The sequence below is a fragment of the Ursus americanus genome, chromosome 16 (assembly GCF_024610735.1).
Source record: "Ursus americanus isolate L20-20 chromosome 16, mUrsAme1.1.p, whole genome shotgun sequence".
In the NCBI taxonomy this organism is placed as follows: Eukaryota; Metazoa; Chordata; class Mammalia; order Carnivora; family Ursidae; genus Ursus; species Ursus americanus.
In genome coordinates, this window is record NC_142142.1 from 8,538,159 (window position 1) to 8,554,012 (window position 15,854).

Sequence of the window (15,854 nt, forward strand, 5' to 3'; positions counted from 1 at the left end):
GAAAGGCGCCAGGCCCTGGCGGGGGGCGGGGTGGGAGGGCGTGGGGAGCGCCCCCCGGCCCGGCGCGGGTTCTGACTGCAGCTGCCCACAGAGAACGCGGCGGCCCTGGAGGAGCTGCTGAAGGAGTATCACAGCAAACAGCTGGTGCAGACCAGCCACAGGCCTGTGCCCAGGTGAGTGCGCAGGTGCCCCGGACCCACTGAGCCAGCCCGCTTCCTTGGGGATCCACCACTCGGGTGTGTTCCTTTCGTGTTACCCTGATTGCCCTTCGCTACTTCCTGGGACCCCCCGGCACTGGCCTGCCCTAGTGACTGCTCCCACCTGTGTCCTCCGCAGGCTGCCGCCGGGCCCTCCCAACATGCCACACATCTGTCCTCATCGCCACCACCTCCACACCGTGCAGGGCCTGGCCTCGCTCTCTGGCCCCTGCTGCTCCCGTTGTAGCCAGAAGAAGTGGCCCGAGGTGCTGCTGTCCCCTGAGGCCGCGGCTGCTGCTACCCCCACTCCCAGACTCCTGCCCAACCCGGCCAGGGCTCCTAAGGCGGGGGCCAAGGCAGGACGGCAGGGCGAGATCACCATCTTGTCTGTGGGAAGGTGAGATGGGCACAGACACAGAGGGTCCGGGAGAGACATTATACCCAGGGTGGGGGGGACAGGGCCCTATTTGAGCCCTGAACATCCTGTTCAGTGATGGCCCCTCTCTGGCCTCAGTATGCCTCTGGGCAGAAGGGGGGTGGGGTGGTCCGGGAGAAGTCAGGTGTTCCCAGCTGTGCTGTGTCTCACACGAGCCCTTGGGCCCCAGGGCAGAGGTCTGGCCTCCGTCACACCTTGTGGCCCTCAGGCCAAAGGACTGTTTACCTACAACCTGGAGTTGGGGGTTGTTGGGGGCTCATCTGTGGTAGGAGGATATAGGAAGGGCTCAGGCTCTGATCCATGAACTTGGTGTGGGACCCTAGCAGGCGCTGCCCTTTCTATACCCAGGGTTCCCTCTCTAATGGGGGGGGATCATTGCACCACCACCCCTCATAGGTTCCGAGTGGCCCGAATTCCGGAGCAACGGTCAAGTTCAGCAGCCTCTGAGGTGAAGACTATCACGGAGGCTGGGCCCTCAGGGGGTCACCTCCCTGATTCCCCACAACCTGGCCTCCCCACTGAGCAGCGGGCACTGCTGGGAAGTGGTGGAAGCCATACTAAGTGGCTGAAGCCCCCAGCAGAGAACAAGACTGAGGTGAGGGCCTCAGGGGCAAGTATCTGTTGGCACCTGGACCAACCTGGACTTGCGGACGGGGCAGGGGCATCTTTCCTGGAGCCCGGAAGCCCTCCCCCGCCCCGACTCAGCTCTGACCCCTCACTTCTGTCTCCCAGGAGAACCGCTATGTGGTCCGGCTAAGTGAGAGCAACCTGGTTATCTGATGGTCTGCCTCATCTGAGGACACTGCAGCCTTGCCCTGGGAGGTTCCGAAGGCTTCCTGGAGGAGGCAGAGCTGCAGCTGGGCCTGTGAGGATCAAGAAGCAACGGTCCAGTAGACAGCAAAAGCCAAGGCCTGGAGGTGGGAGTGTCCTCCCCGTGCAGAGGCGGGCCTGCTGGCGGGTGCTGTGGGCAGGAGCAGGTTGAGAGCTCCCCCCCCCCCCCAGTCCCTGCCACCCAGTTCCTCCCCTGCCCGTGTCCTGCCCTGGCCAGGTCCTAGGACCCTGCGGGATCCTCTAGCACCAGGTGGCTAGGCCTTGGCAGTGGGGAGGGGCCCTCTGCCTGGCACCCCGGGCCCCACGCCTTGGTAGTCTGCTGCCCCCGCCTCTGTGCAGGGCTCTAGCGAGGACCTCTCCCTCCTCTTCCAGCGGGCCCTGTGAAGGGAAGAGGCAACAAAAAGCCATGGGCTGGAGACTGATTTCCCTGGTTCTAACCGTGGGCAAGTCCATGGCCATCACCTGGTTACAGTTCTTAACTGTGAAGCGGGGAGAGAAAGGTGTCTTGGGGCCCAGGGCTCCTTGGGTTCCTTGCAGGCTCCGGCCTGAGTCGTGTGTGGGGAGAGCTTGACTCCTTGCCACCCCTCCCACTAGTAGCTTTATGGCCCCATTTTTGCGGCTTCCAGGGCCTGTGCCTTCAGGCCCCCATGGGGCTGCCCATCCCTGGCTCTGCCTACAGAAGGGGCTTAATGCATGTGTCTGCCCCCCACTCTGCTATTTTTATTGAAATTGGAACCCCAGTCTTGACCTGGGCAGGGCTGTGATACAGGGTGCCAGCCTGCATAGCCACCCCAGAATCTCAGGAGCGTTCAGGGAGAGGGGTGCGTGGGGCTGGAGAGGCACCTCTGGCCTCGGTGGTTTCTGTGTCCCTGTGGTGTCGGTGTCTGTCCCCCAGCTGGGCAGTGCGGGCGACTGCCCAGCCCAGCTCCTATGTCCACTCTAGCCCAGTGACTTGGTTATTTATGTGGGGCCGTGCAGGCATGGGCCCCACTGCCATCCCCATTTCTCTTATTTATTGAAAATTTGCTGTTGTCCTGTCCTTGTCTACATTCCCATCCATTTATTGGATAATAAAAGATGGGAAACTGGTGTCATGAGGAGCTTCTTTCCCTGTGCCTCTTCCCAGGTCATCCGTCCGTTCACCGAATACCTGTGTCAGGTACCATGTTGGGGACAGGCCATCCCTCCCTTTGAGGGGCCAGCTCTGTGGCAGGTGGGCATGGGGTAGCGGAAGTAGGGAGGCCCCTCACTTCACTGGGTTCTCACTTAAGCCCCTAGAAGCAGTGCCGTCCAATGGAAATACAGTACATACCATGTATGTAATTTAAAATTTCCTAATAGCCACATTTTAAAAAGTATTTAAAAAGTATCAATAAGGCATTTAAGCCAGTATATCTAAAATATTTTCATTTCAATATAAAGTCAGTATAAAAATTGTGAATGAGCCATTAATTTTTTGCTTTGAAATCTGGTATTTTACACTTAAAGCACATCTTAATACGAACTAGCATATTCAAGGGCTCCAGAGCCACAGGTGGCTAGTGGCCCCTGCCTTGGACAGCACAGCTCTAGCGGCAGTGGAGCCTGGAAGATAGGTGGATGGGTAAGACATATGGGGAGCTGGAAAATATGGGAAGGGGAAGCATGGTCCCCAGTGAAGGAACAGCATGAGCAGAGGCCCAGGGGCACTCTGAGGAACTGGAGAAGCTGGAAGTCGAAGGTGACAGGTGTGGGGACTAGAGTGGGGGTGAGCGACAGAAGGCAGCCCCACACGCTCTTGGAAGCCCTTATGCCAGGGGTGCCAGGGAACCTCGAAGGGCATTTAGGAAGGAGAAAGGCAGGGCTGGTCAGCTTGCTCTTGGCCACAGTGTGGAGGAGGGAGCAGGAGTTCTGCAAGGAATCTGTTGCAGCTGTCCAGGCACGAGATGGTGGAGGTTGGGCTGTGCGGCTGTGGTGTGTGGGTGTGATGGGTGGTTGGGGGGGGGAATCCAAGGGACTCCTAAGAACTGCTGGGGCTTGGTAACGGGACCTGGGCCAAGGGATTGGGGACAGCTGTCATACAGCCTGGAGTGCTCAAGAGACCTATCTAGGCTACAAGAATCTCTAGAAGCACTTAAGTGGGCATTTGTACCAGGACTGGACCAGGAGAGGGCTCAAAGCAGACCCTTGGGCCGTTCCAGGGACACTGCCAAGACGTGGGAAGGAGACCAGGGGAGAGGTCTCCTCCAAGCGAGGAAAGGAGAGGAGCAGGGTGCGTTACAAGGCCAGGGGCCACCGTGGGGTCAGGACTGCCGCAACCCCTGGCTAATGGACATGGATGGGGACATGGTGAGAGCAGGACCAGGTCTGAGTGGACTGAGCTTCCTGCAGAAGCCAGACTGTGCCAGGTAATAGCTGGTGGAGACTTAAGCTCCAGGGAGAGAAGGTTTTTAGTTAATTCTGGGCTCTCTGGGTATTTGGTATATTTTTTTGAAGATGGAGCCACATTTAAATGCTAATGGAAGAGTCCCAAAGAGAGGCTGAAGAACCAGCTACTGATGTTTGAGGGAGCCTTGGGGAGGTGTGGAAAGGGACAGCCTATAGGAGTCCTAGGCCTGCCGGAGCTGGGGAAAGGTGGCTGTCAGGCTGGGACTACAGGAGGTCCCACTCACTCTCTTGTCCTTGCTGTTCCCGTTGTAGCCAAAAGTGGCCCAAGGTGCTGCTGTCCCCTGAGGCCACAGCTGCCACTGCTCCCACTCCCAGACTCCTGCCCAGCCCGGCCAGCGTTCCCCAAGGCTGGAGCCATGGCAGGATGCCAGGGTGAGGTGACCATCTTGTCTGTGGGCAGAGGCCTTTCTCCTGTGTGGAAGCCATTGGCAGGGGCCTGGCCCAGCAGCCGCACAGAAAACTCCTGCCCAGAGAAGCTGGGCAGACGTGCCTTGAGATTTGCTCTCTCCCTGCCTCTTGCCTTTCCAGGGCACAGTCTTCTCTCTCTCAGGCTTCTGAGGTGTGTAGAAAAGGGAGGGCACCTCTTAGGGCCTAGGAGACAAAGCTTTACCTGCTCTAGGGGAGAGGAGGAAAGGAGGCAGGCTGCACATTGGGAGGAATTTTCTGGAGCACCAAAGGTTGCCAAAGTCTAGAACAGGAACTAGTGGGCATCATTAGCACTTTTAAGGAAATGTTCCCTTGGGTTGCCAGGGTCCGCTTGGTGTCCCTGTTTGCCAACTGTTAGCTGGATCTCGGGGTTTGGTTTCTCAAACTTGGCTGTCCCCTCAGCCAACCAACCCCACTTCATCCAGGACTCAGATAACACATCAAGATGATGATGAGACAGCAAGAGCCAATACCCCGGGTGGATGGGGTGGGAGGTAGTCCCCCCCACTCTCCGGCCTCCTTTCCCAGGGGAAGGCTGGATTATGAACCCCAAATGCCATCTTGGTGTGGAGACTGAGGCTGGGTCTGGGCTTCCCAGGCCAGGTAAGAGATACCCCTGTCGTGCTGGGCCCTGGGGTAACAGGCATAGCTCCCCTCCAGCACCATCCCCAGCCCCTCATTGTTCACTGGAAGGTAAAACTAGGACTCTGGCTTAAATTTCTTCACCTGTCTCTTGGGGATGAGTTGCTGAGGGATCAGGTAGGGGTAGTTCCAATGCCCTTGGCCTTCAGGGCCACCACCCTCATCTGGAAGTGTTCCTGGCCTGTCCCCTCCTAGGTTTGCCCCCTCTGTTCTTGGCAGCCCTGAGAGCTGGAGGACAAGCTGGGACACTGGGCCGAGGGGAGTTCTGAGTTTGACTTCTCCCTATTCCACCCGTCGCCCCAAGGACTGGAAGAGTGAGTATGGGGGCCCAGATCACCTCCTGCCTGCTCCTGGCCCTCAGTCCTACCCCTGTGACCTGGAGAAAAGTCCCTGAAGAAAATCCCTTTCCTGCCCTGGAGAAACTGCTGTCGACACAGCCCAACAAAGTCTGTGGCCAGAGGTGCCCTCCGCTCCCACATCTGACAGAGCCTTCCACTGCGCAAGGGAGGAAGAATGCGTTCCTGGTCAGGAGAGGACAGGCGGGGAAACGGGGGGCATGGGGCAGAGGCACAGGGCACGGGGTGGCAGAAAGGGCTGGAAAGTTTAGAAGTCCCGAAGTGTGATTACAGCTCTAGTGTGGGCTGGGTCAGTCAGCCTCGTGGGGCCTCCCTTCTCTCTCCAGTTGAAGAGGTTGAGTACTTAGAGGCTGGGAGAGCGTGGATTGTCGGGGCCAGGCCATGGGAGGGAGTGGTGGCCACGGTGCCCAGGGAAAGAAGCGTGGGCCTGGACTAGGGCAGTTGCTTTGCCCAGAGGGGAGAGGAGGAAAAGATTCAGGATAGAAACGGACAGCATGTGACTATGTGGATGGAGAGCACCTGACCTTCCTTGACTGTCGTTCTGTGACTACAAACCTGAAAGCTCTTCCCTGGGTTTCCCACCTGACAAATTCACCCTTTAAATGAACACAGACACTGCCTCCTCCAGGGTGGGCAGAACGTGGGACTCGGCGCCTGGGCCGTGGAGCCAGAGCGAGCGTGAGCTCCAACTCTGACCTTGGCCAAGGTACTTTCCACGGCTGCCCCCTCGCCACAGGCTCACCTCCCACTGGGCTGTGAGGATGAGGAGAGTTACCGAACATAAGGCACAGTGCTGGCCCCATGGTCGGCCTTCGGCGGACGGCAACCCTCCTCATTCGTGGCTTCCCCCGGCTCCTGTATCACCCACCTTAGTCCGGTGCTGAGGGCCACCTCCCAGGCCCCTCAGCTGAAGCCCGGGGAAGCCCTGCCGTGCCTGTGGGGAGATGCGCCAGGGGCGCTACCGGACTGGTGAGAACAAGTTCACAAGGAGCCTGGGAAGAAACCCAGGGGACTCACTGGCCTAAGGGGTGGTCTGTGTCTCCCTGCCCCAAGAACCACCAGTCTGGTCACCCCGGACTTTTTTTTTTTTTTTTGGAAACTTTTTTTAATAGTTATCGAATGTTCTACAGCTTACAGTAAATATCATAGTTACAAATTCTTGGCTTTAATCTTTCAGAGTGATCACTATCTGATCTTCAAAACAAAACAAAACAAAAACCCAAAAGAATCCAAAACAACAAAACAAAACCAGATTTACACTTCATACACACAAGGCGAGGCCATGGGGCTTTCCAATCTTTACACTCCAGGCTGTGTTTTGAAAACACTTATAAGTTCTTTGATCAAACTACTTGGAAGACACCGGTCAAAGGTTTATTATTATTTTAAATGTTTTTTCTTTTTTAAAATGTGAGTTCCAATAAAATTTAAAAATTAGATTCCAACCTATAGATTAAAATGAATTAAAAAATACAAAACCATATACAATGCTCTTACAGGGATGTTACACGCCACGAGAACAGGTTTCTCTGTCATGTGATGGGAAACAGGGATGCAATGCCTTTTAGTCGGGAGATGGGGACAGACCCTTGGGCCTTTAAAGGTCATTATAGACAACTTCCAAGTTGCTAGAGGCCTGGCCTTACCTCCCCTTGGGTAAGGAGGAGCTGGAGTCCCCCCACAGATCCACATGATCTGGCTGACCCGAGAAGGTGGTCTGTGGGCATTCCCACTGTTTCCCTGACTCACAGGCATGAGGAGGAAGGCTAGAGCCTTGAGATGCTGGTCTTGCTGGGGTCAGGCCCAAAGAGGATTTCACCCATTTGACTCCTATGGGCTGGTACTTATCTGCAAAGCTGTTACATCTGTTCTCTTCAGGAAAGACAGTACCCACTCTACCAGGAGCTGGAATGGCTACAGGGCCTCACCACGGCAACACGAATGCCCAGGGACTACGGATGCAGCTGTGGGGAAACAAGAGCTCTAGTTTCCCTTCCCGGCTTTGTGGCGGCCAGTCCCAAGCCCTGTGTTCTTCACTTGGCCACTGGGCTGGACTCAACAGCATGCAAGATAAAAAAATAATCACTGGAGAAACTGAGGGAATGGGGCCCAAGTCTGGCTCAGGCAAGGTTGGCTACGGAATGTTGAAGCTGGCCTGCCAGGCAGGAATTTTGAAGGCTGGGCCCTAGAACCACGTAATCTGTAAGTTCAGAAACGAATTTTCTAGGAGAGGGGAAGACAGGTAAAGGACTGCAGTCAACCTGGCATGCCCATGGGAGCCTGGTCGTGGAGGCTCAGGTATGGAAGTCGATGGTTAGCCTGACTGGGTTTCCTCTGCTGTGATCCTGCTGTTGGGCAAGACCCGGATTCCCCTGGGGCTGTGCGCCTGCACGGAGCCGGTCTCCTACCTGCCTGCTTCACGGCCTGGCCTGCCCCTCTCGGAAGCTTGGCAAGCAGAGGGGGACCGCGTACTCTGTAGGGTGTGGTAGAATGCAGGATGGAAAAGCACAGCTTCCCTGTATCTTCACTCAGTGGCAATGGAGGAACGCCGCGGTGACCTCTGAGTGATTGATCCAGCCAGAGTGCTATAACTAATACCACACAAAGACCAAGACCTGTGCCATCCAGGCCTTCCTTCTCTGGCCATGGAGCAGAGCCAAGGATTCTGATATGCAGGGCTCCAGGCTTCGCAACCAAGGCGCCTGCCCTACTTTTATGCTCCATGTGATTCACTTCTGAATGCCACTCGGAACAAAGCCAGCCCCTCCAAGGGAGCCCCCCTAGCTTCCTGGGATTGGTTAAACCTCAAACTTGGAACAATTTGGGTGGGCAGGGGTAAGAGCTGGGATAGAGTAAGAACTCTTTGGTCCTGGTTCTCACCCGTGGGAAAAGCAAGCTCAGGCATTGAAGTCAAATGTGCTTTTGGCCATTCAGGGAGACACCAGGTCCCCTGGGAATGCCAACTCACTGGGTGTGGACAGTGGGCAGGCTTTCCAGGGTCAGAGAGCATGGGTGTACAGGCTTCCCAGGGCCTTGGGTCTTTCAAGGGACGGATAGATACCTGGGGCTGCCCTTGAATGTGGCTTCAGTCCTAAGCATCATGACCCCAAAGTATTTTGTTCAAGTTAGGCTTTTTGTTGCCAATTCTCATCCTCCTAGTGCTGCCAGGGTCCTCAGGGCCTGCCCGTCATAAAAATCTCAAGCTGGGAGGACTGAGCTCCCCAAATCTCTTGGGAGTCTTCCTCTGTTTAGGGCAGATAGCTCACCCCTTCATACCTGCCACTGAGACCCAGCAGGTGACAGATGCCAGCTGAAAGAGCAGAGGATTTGAAAAGTTCAAGTCTGGGCTCTTTCTCTTAACCGTATGACTTTTGTCAAGTCTCTTAAGCCTTTTTTTTTTTTTTTTTTTTTTTAAAGTAAGCTCTAGGCCCAAAGTGGGGCTTGAACTCATGATTCTGAGATCAAGAGTCACATGCTTTACCGACTGAGCCAGCCAGGTGCCCCAAGTCTCCTAAGCCTTTTGAGACTTAGTTTTTTCCATCTATAAAGTGAGGATTTGGCAATCAATGTCAAAGTACGTTGTATATTAGAAAAACTGTGGATAGGTGTATGTGGCCTTGTTCAATATTTAGCTAAGGGGATATACACTTCCCGGTTACTGCCAAGAGGGGAGAGCTGCAGCAACCGTCCTGTCTCAGCAAAAAGGTTATGTTCTCACCACTTGGGTGCACTCCAGACTCTGGACTCCTGGCCCCTAGGCTAATGGGGAGAGGGAGTCAGGGAGAAGGTGGGGAAGCCAAGGGGGGATGGCCGTTGACTGGAACCACCTGCGCCCCTAACCCTGGCCACCAAGCTCGTGGTCCCGGGGGGGAGGCAGCGGTGTGGAGAGGCGTTCGCACGCTGCTGCCAGTGTTGACGCTCACTCTGTCCTGTGGGCACATCCCTCGTCCTCTGGCTTGCTGGCCTTCCTACAGTGACGGGGCCCTTCCAGCTGACCTTCCGTCCAGCTTTACCAGTGGGCCATCCAGTGGCAGATGCCTACGATCCTATCAGGAAAGTTCCTCCTGCCCGAGGCACACTACTGCCCCTGCTCTCCTGGACTTGTTCCCTTTGCAATGACTCCCCAAGCTTGGCTAGGCTTGTGGATCTCCGTCAAAGCAAGAAGGGGAGGCCAGCAGAACTGGGGCCCCACCACACACGCTGAAAAACGGGTGCTGGACTTGGGCTCTTCCAGACCACAGCCTTTCTGCCCTTTGTTTTTGCCTTGGGGCCTGTCTTTGAACTGGAATTACATACTAGGGCAAAGGTGAGGTGCAGAGCACAGATGCTTTAGTCCACAAGCCTGTGTGTGGTGTCAGGCTGGAGGGAAAGCAGACAAACTGGGAGTCAGGTGGCTGTGCCACTGATGAGCAAGTCCCTTTGCTCTGCCAGGTCTCTGTGTCCCCAAGGATCAAATGGGAGGAATACTCTATTTCACAGGGTTAAGCCAGACGAGCGGGTGTGAAATTGCTTTGTGAACCGTGAGGTACCAGATGTTAGTTTTTACTTACTGGTATAGAAAGAACAAAAGTAACAAGGTCATTCCTAGGTCTCCTCCTCTTTCCCTCCTCTTCGTGGTTCTACCCAGCTCACCTAGAGGCAGCAGGGTTCAGAGAAGCCTATTAAGATACTAGTATTCTGCTCACATTGGCAAGTTCCCTTTCCTTCTAGAACCAGTTTTCCTCATTTGTTCGATGGGTGTAAGAACTCTGACCCCGTCTCTCTCAGGGCCACTAAATTAAAGGCTGGGAAGTGCTCTGAAATCTATGGAGCACCTGACAAATGCAAAGGTTTCCTACTGTTATCATTAGTATTATTTTGGCATTTTTCCAAACACATATGACATAATCTGGAACCACCTTCACCCACCCTTACAAAACTAGAGAGTAGGAGGAGGTATTTGCAAAAAATGGATTAACACTGGAAAACTGTTGTTTTGTAAAATGAAACCCCCTCAGCACCCTAGACCAGACCATTCAGAATAGCTAGGTTTCTCCTTACTGGTCCTGCGGCTCCCTGGAAGGCCAAGAAGGCGGGTCCCCCACTCCCGGCTCTCAGGTGGATGCTGATGGGCTCTGCCCTCCTGGGAATGGCCAGACAGCCTCTGAGGTCCTTCTGACTCAAGTTTCCTGATTTTTTCCTCCTTTAAGGGTGACATGGGAGGTAGGGGTAGGGATATGTCCAAGTATGCGTGAATTTAAAATGAAAAGGGTTATTTAAAAGTCCCAAATGTTATCGATGATCCCATTTTGTACAGTAAAATGTTCCTGCACCCCTCCACCCCCAGAGGGGCTGCTGGCCCAGCCAGAAGCTGGGTGCAGGGGACAGTGCTGGGACAGTGGGCTCCTGGCTGAGACTAGCCACAATTCCTGACTCGGGGTTCCTCTTCTCCCATGAGAGCCCCTGTCTCCTGGGCCTCATCCTTGTCCTCCTCTCTTCTCAGGATGAGGGGCTACTGTCCTAAAAGCATAGATTCTCCTTCTCAGCCAGCCCACTTGCTCCTTCTAGGGCTGGAGTCCAGTACAGAATGAAAGTTCCAGATGTCTTCACAGAATTTCCAAATGCTATTTCCTCATTTGCAATTTCTGTTCCTGCCATCTGCCCCATGCGACCTCTGCCCAGTCTTCAACCCCTCCTTTGGAATCCATGGAGGAAAAGAGCAGAAACCAAAGCCCAGAGACTGTTCCAGAGTTCACCAGGTGTGGGTGCTGCTGAGTTAATTTTTATAAAACCAAGCTAATCCATCCCTAGGTAAATTGTTGTGGATAACATGCCCCTAGGTAGGAAGGCTGCATTTAATGCTAATTTACTGCTAGATCTAGGGAAGTCCTTTCCTCTTCTCTGGGCCTCAGCTTCCTCATCAATCAAACAAGGGAATGGATGAGATGATTGCTAAGGTCCCTTCAGTTCCATGAGTCTATGAAATGTTTATTGCTATTGCTTTTCCTTCACTATCCTGACCTTCAGAGCTGCCAGCACCCACCTGGAATGTGGTTCCTTCACTTTGGCCGTGAATGGCACAAGGTAACCAAGAGCCCCATGGACAGACTGGTGAGCCCTGGCACCGGGAAGGGCAGAGGGAAGGGAGAGAAATGCCATAGGTTCCCACTCTAATCAGGAGGAAGCATCTTATCAGAGTGGGTCCATGTGGGCTCAGGGGCCAAGGTCTGGATAACATAGGGCACCTGGCCTTCCAAGGCTTTGGAAGGCTGGGATACCATCACCCTGCAGCTGCTTGGCAGGTCTGGGGTCAAAATTACCTTTGAGGAAGTGCCAGGTCAGTTAACAACACTGTGCAAATCAGAGGGTCCAGGCCCAGACAATCTGGCCAGAGACCTTACAAACCAAAGCCAGCAGGCAAGCACCTCTCTCCCCTCTTCCTTCCCACAGTGCCCTCCCTCCCCCCGCCCTCCCTCAAGTTCTCCCAAAGAAAGAATCTGGTTTTCCCAGGTTCTCACCTGGGGTATTAAGCTGCTATGAACACTCCTACCTAATCAGGTGGTTCTGTTCTTGGTCTGTTGCGATGGTTCTCAGAAGACTTTCCTTTGTGTCAGGACACAGTCATGTCCTAATCTTGCTTAGGAAAAATAAAGAAACGATTCCCCAGAGATGTAACTTGCTCAACAGCTCTGAGTTTCTACCCTGGACCTGAGGGCCACATGTGTTATGCTCTTCAAAGGAAATCACACCTTCAGCTGAACCATTGCAATAAACCCCACTCTGCCTGCCACTAGACTGGGGTCCCCGGGGACCAGATGCTTGGGGAAGGAGAGAAGAAGAGCAGAGAGGATGTGCCTGGTCAGGAGGAGGGGACAGAGCTGGAAGGGTAGCGTCTAAGAAGGGGACAGTGGGGAGAGGCAGGAGATTAGAAAAAAAGCAGCTTTTACAAAAACCAAAAATAAAAACCAAAACCGTTAAAGATGCATAAAGTGACCCTTGCACTTCCGTTGTCTCTTCTTGCAAATAGAGGTGGTGCTGCTAGGGGACTGCTCCAGCACCTGTGTAAGACTTGAGTAGTTGCATACAATGTGTGACTCCAGATCTGAGGAAGGAAGGGGAGAGCCATTAGTGACAATGATATTCCTGAGGCCATTTCAGGAAGCCACCGGATCCCCTCCCCTCCCTGTGGGAGCCCCATATGGAGCCCTCAGTGCCTTCCTGGTGGAGCTGCCTGCTTCCCGTCCAGTGCCAAGAGCTCCTGGAGGAGGTGGAGGGCAGGGCAGATCAGGAGGGAGGGCAGAGAATTTAACAGTGACGTCCCTGGAGCCCTGCACTTCACCGGAACTGTCTCAGGAGCTGTGGCGGCGGGGGGGGGGGGGTGGGGGGGGGTGGGGGGGGTGGCAGGAAGGAAGCTGATGGGGGAGGGGCGGTGGCCCAAAGTCTCCATCTGATTAAGGTAAGACTTCAGTGGAAGAATGAGGGTCAGAGTTAAAGGGAGTCTGAAGACTGTAGGCAAAGAGCTCAGAATGTAGTACTAGAGGACTGGAGTTCAAGTCCCAGCTTAATTTTTACTGGTTAAGTGATGCTGAACTAGGTATTTATCTGTAAAACAGAGCTAATAATCCTCATTTCACAGAGTTACCATAATAAGGATTATAACATATGTAAAGTACTAAAATATATGTAAAGTCACAGCTGTCCTAAAGAGTGGTATTACTGAACCTGGAGCAGGAAAGCGACTGGTGACTGTCACTGGCCCCTGCTGACACCCGTGCTGCAGACCAGGTGAGGGGCTTTGCTAGGGGCAGTCCTGGTATTCGCTCATCCTCCTACCTCTCCCAGCCCAGGCCCCACTCACTTGGACGGGCTGCAGGCTTTACCAGTGCGGGGGCACATAGCTGTACGCGGGGGTCCCTTGGGCCCTGTATGTTGGCATGGAGACAGGGTGTGCCCCGATCGCGGTGTGCTGGGGTGCAGTCAGCAGGGTACCTGAGCATTCAGAGAGAAGAGTAAACCCAATAAGGCCATCCCAGGGCACTGGGATGAAGAGGATGAAGCCGTGGCCTTTCACACAGCTGCTCCCCAACCTGGGCCCCCCACCTCCCCACCTGCTCGTGAACTGCTGCTCGCCCCTCCCACCTTGCCAGGCTTCATCTCCTTAGGGAGAGTTTTGCTGATGCTCCAGGACAGAGTCAGTCACTCATCTTCAATGGCCTCCTTCTACTCTTCTTGGTATGCTCCTATTCTACCGAGTGGAAGCTGCTGGTGTATATGGCTGTATTTACCCCTAGCCCTGCTGTCCCTAAAGGCAGGGCTCTGGTCTGCTCTATCAGTCACTGGGTCCCAGGACCAGAACAAGGCTGGCACCAAGCAGATAATCAACAGCTTGCTGACCTGATCTGGGGAATGAGGCCTCAACAACCCCTTACATTAGGGGCAGAATAAAATCCCACCTCCCACCCACTAGACCTTGTATTCTCTTCCCTCAAGTGATTCTTTAAAAGCTGGGTCTCTAAAGGTTATTCACAGCCCTCTTGCCATCTCATGCTCTTCTGAATGTCGGCACATCCAGAGACTTTCCCTTCCCTGCTATTCCTGTGGTGTCTCCACCCCAGTGCTCAAGATTCCAGATGGACAGGGCTCTGGTGTGATTTCCGGTGTAAGCCAGAAATGGAGAACGGGTCCTCCATGCCTTACAATTAATTACTGGACAGGGTCTTGAGCTCCTGCCTGCTAAATAACATTGCCCCACGCCCTCCTTTCTGGAACCAGAGTCCTAGTACCATTGTCCTTCCTCTAAACCACAGCCTCCCCACTGACCTACCTGCTTCCAGCCTCTCCCATCGAACCATGCCCCCGCCCTGCAGCCAGAGGATGTTTAAACCAAACCCATCTCTCCTCTGCTTAAACCCTTTGCCAGCCCCCGTTACCTAAACGTATCTGAGCCTCTCCACTGTAGCTGTGCTGACCGCCCCAGCTGCCCTTCCTCCAACTCCATGTCCCTATTTTCTAAGGGCCCTGGACCATTTCCATTCTGTGAATGTGCCATGCTCATGTTCTTTCCACCTGGACTGCTCTTCTGTCTTCCATCCCTCTGGTTAGCTTCTGTCCCCCCTTTGGAACCTAGCTCAACATGTCCTTCTTAGTGAGATCTTCCTCATCCCTGTAGACAGGTTCCCGGAACCCTCCAGCACAGAATTTCTCATGCGATGCCACACTCAATTCCACGACGGTGTTCTCCAGTCTGCCATGTGTTTCTGGAGAAGGGGGACAGACACACAGATGCTGTCCTCACCTGCTGACATTGCCATGGTGGTGCCGGCCACCATGCCCATGGCCACACCATTGGTCCTGGGGGCAGCAACGGGCGCCGGGTAGATGGCAGAGGGAATGCTGTTGGGCTGGACAACCGTGGTGTGGTGGATGACGTGGGGCTGGGCAGCGTACACCGGCTGTGTGTAGTAGGCTCCCTGGGGAAAAAGGCTGAGGTCACGCAGGCTTTTGGAGACGTGGGGTAGGGTATGGGGACAGGAGAAGGGCGGAGAGCCTGTTCTCCCCAGACCCTATGGGGTGGGCTCAGAGGAGCACGGGCCCAGGGACTCAAGGTCTGCGCCCCAGCAGGGATTCTGGTCTGTCTTACTACGTGACGATCTAATGGGTAACAGCCCTGATTTTAACACTTTCAAATGTTTGTATCTTGTTGCGCTGTGCTTCTGCAAGCCGCCTAAAATGTAAAGGCAGGGACCATAGTCAAGGAGGAAAAGATATGGATGGGGCTGGTGAATCCAGAACTGTGGGCATGCACGTGAAGCACTGCTAGCGGGACGGTCACAGTAGTGTGAGTACTGCCATCTCACCTATTGACAACTGTCACAAATGCAGAGCACTTCCTCAGATGTCTCTTACTATTTCTCTTAGGCAAAGAGGTGAGGATGGAGCCAGAGGTCTCAGGGGACCTCCCACTGCCTACATCACACGGCTGCTTCCTGCTGCCACAGCCCACAGGCCTGCTGACCTTTGTGGGGAGTAGACAGACACAGGATCATCTTAACCCAGAACTTCTCAAATGCCTCTACTAACTACTGCCAGGAGCCTCCAAATACGGGTTTATAATCTCAGAGGTCTGAGAACATAGTGCAAAACAGCTTGCCACAAACAAGAAAAATCCATTTCAAGTCTATTGTTTTATCCTCTATAAGTTTCACATTCTACTCTACAATGTAGCTGTTTTTTTTTTTTTTAAAGATTTTATTTATTTATTTGACAGAGATAGAGACAGCCAGCGAGAGAGGGAACACAAGCAGGGGGAGTGGGAGAGGGAGAAGCAGGCTCACAGCAGAGGAGCCTGACGCGGGGCTCGATCCCACAACGCCGGGATCACGCCCTGAGCTGAAGGCAGGCGCCCAACCGCTGTGCCACCCAGGCGCCCCAATGTAGCTGTTTTTTAAATCAAAGTGTTCTCCTCACTACTTATACCTCACATAGAATTGTCACCCCAGAAAAATGTGCCAGGTGCATGCTCATATAGTCCCTATCATAGCCATCCCCTCAGAGTACACA

The 15,854-nt window shown here is 54.2% G+C and overlaps 2 protein-coding genes across 10 annotated transcripts in view; one reads left to right on the top strand and one right to left on the bottom strand.

Annotated features, from left to right (window-relative positions):
• The window catches only part of RELT (RELT TNF receptor), a 24,675-nt gene extending 15,949 nt beyond the window's left edge, over positions 1-8,726 (top strand). For 5 of the 6 annotated variants that reach the window (XM_045816282.2, XM_087868148.1, XM_087868146.1 and 2 more), the window contains exons 8-11: positions 92-173; positions 337-594; positions 1,030-1,228; positions 1,366-8,726. In XM_045816282.2, the coding sequence (XP_045672238.1) occupies positions 92-173; positions 337-594; positions 1,030-1,228; positions 1,366-1,413 (587 nt within the window). In that variant the 3' untranslated portion in view covers positions 1,414-8,726. The remainder of the gene's footprint in view (positions 1-91; positions 174-336; positions 595-1,029; positions 1,229-1,365) is intronic. The other variant, XM_087868149.1, reaches the window with a different exon arrangement.
• FAM168A (family with sequence similarity 168 member A) overlaps positions 6,668-15,854 on the bottom strand; it is a 176,539-nt gene continuing 167,352 nt past the window's right edge. For all 4 annotated transcript variants that reach the window (XM_045816298.2, XM_045816301.2, XM_045816299.2 and 1 more), the window contains 3 exons: positions 14,590-14,764; positions 13,153-13,283; positions 6,668-12,396 (listed from right to left, as the gene is read on the bottom strand). In XM_045816298.2, the coding sequence (XP_045672254.1) occupies positions 13,171-13,283; positions 14,590-14,764 (288 nt within the window). In that variant the 3' untranslated portion in view covers positions 6,668-12,396; positions 13,153-13,170. The remainder of the gene's footprint in view (positions 12,397-13,152; positions 13,284-14,589; positions 14,765-15,854) is intronic.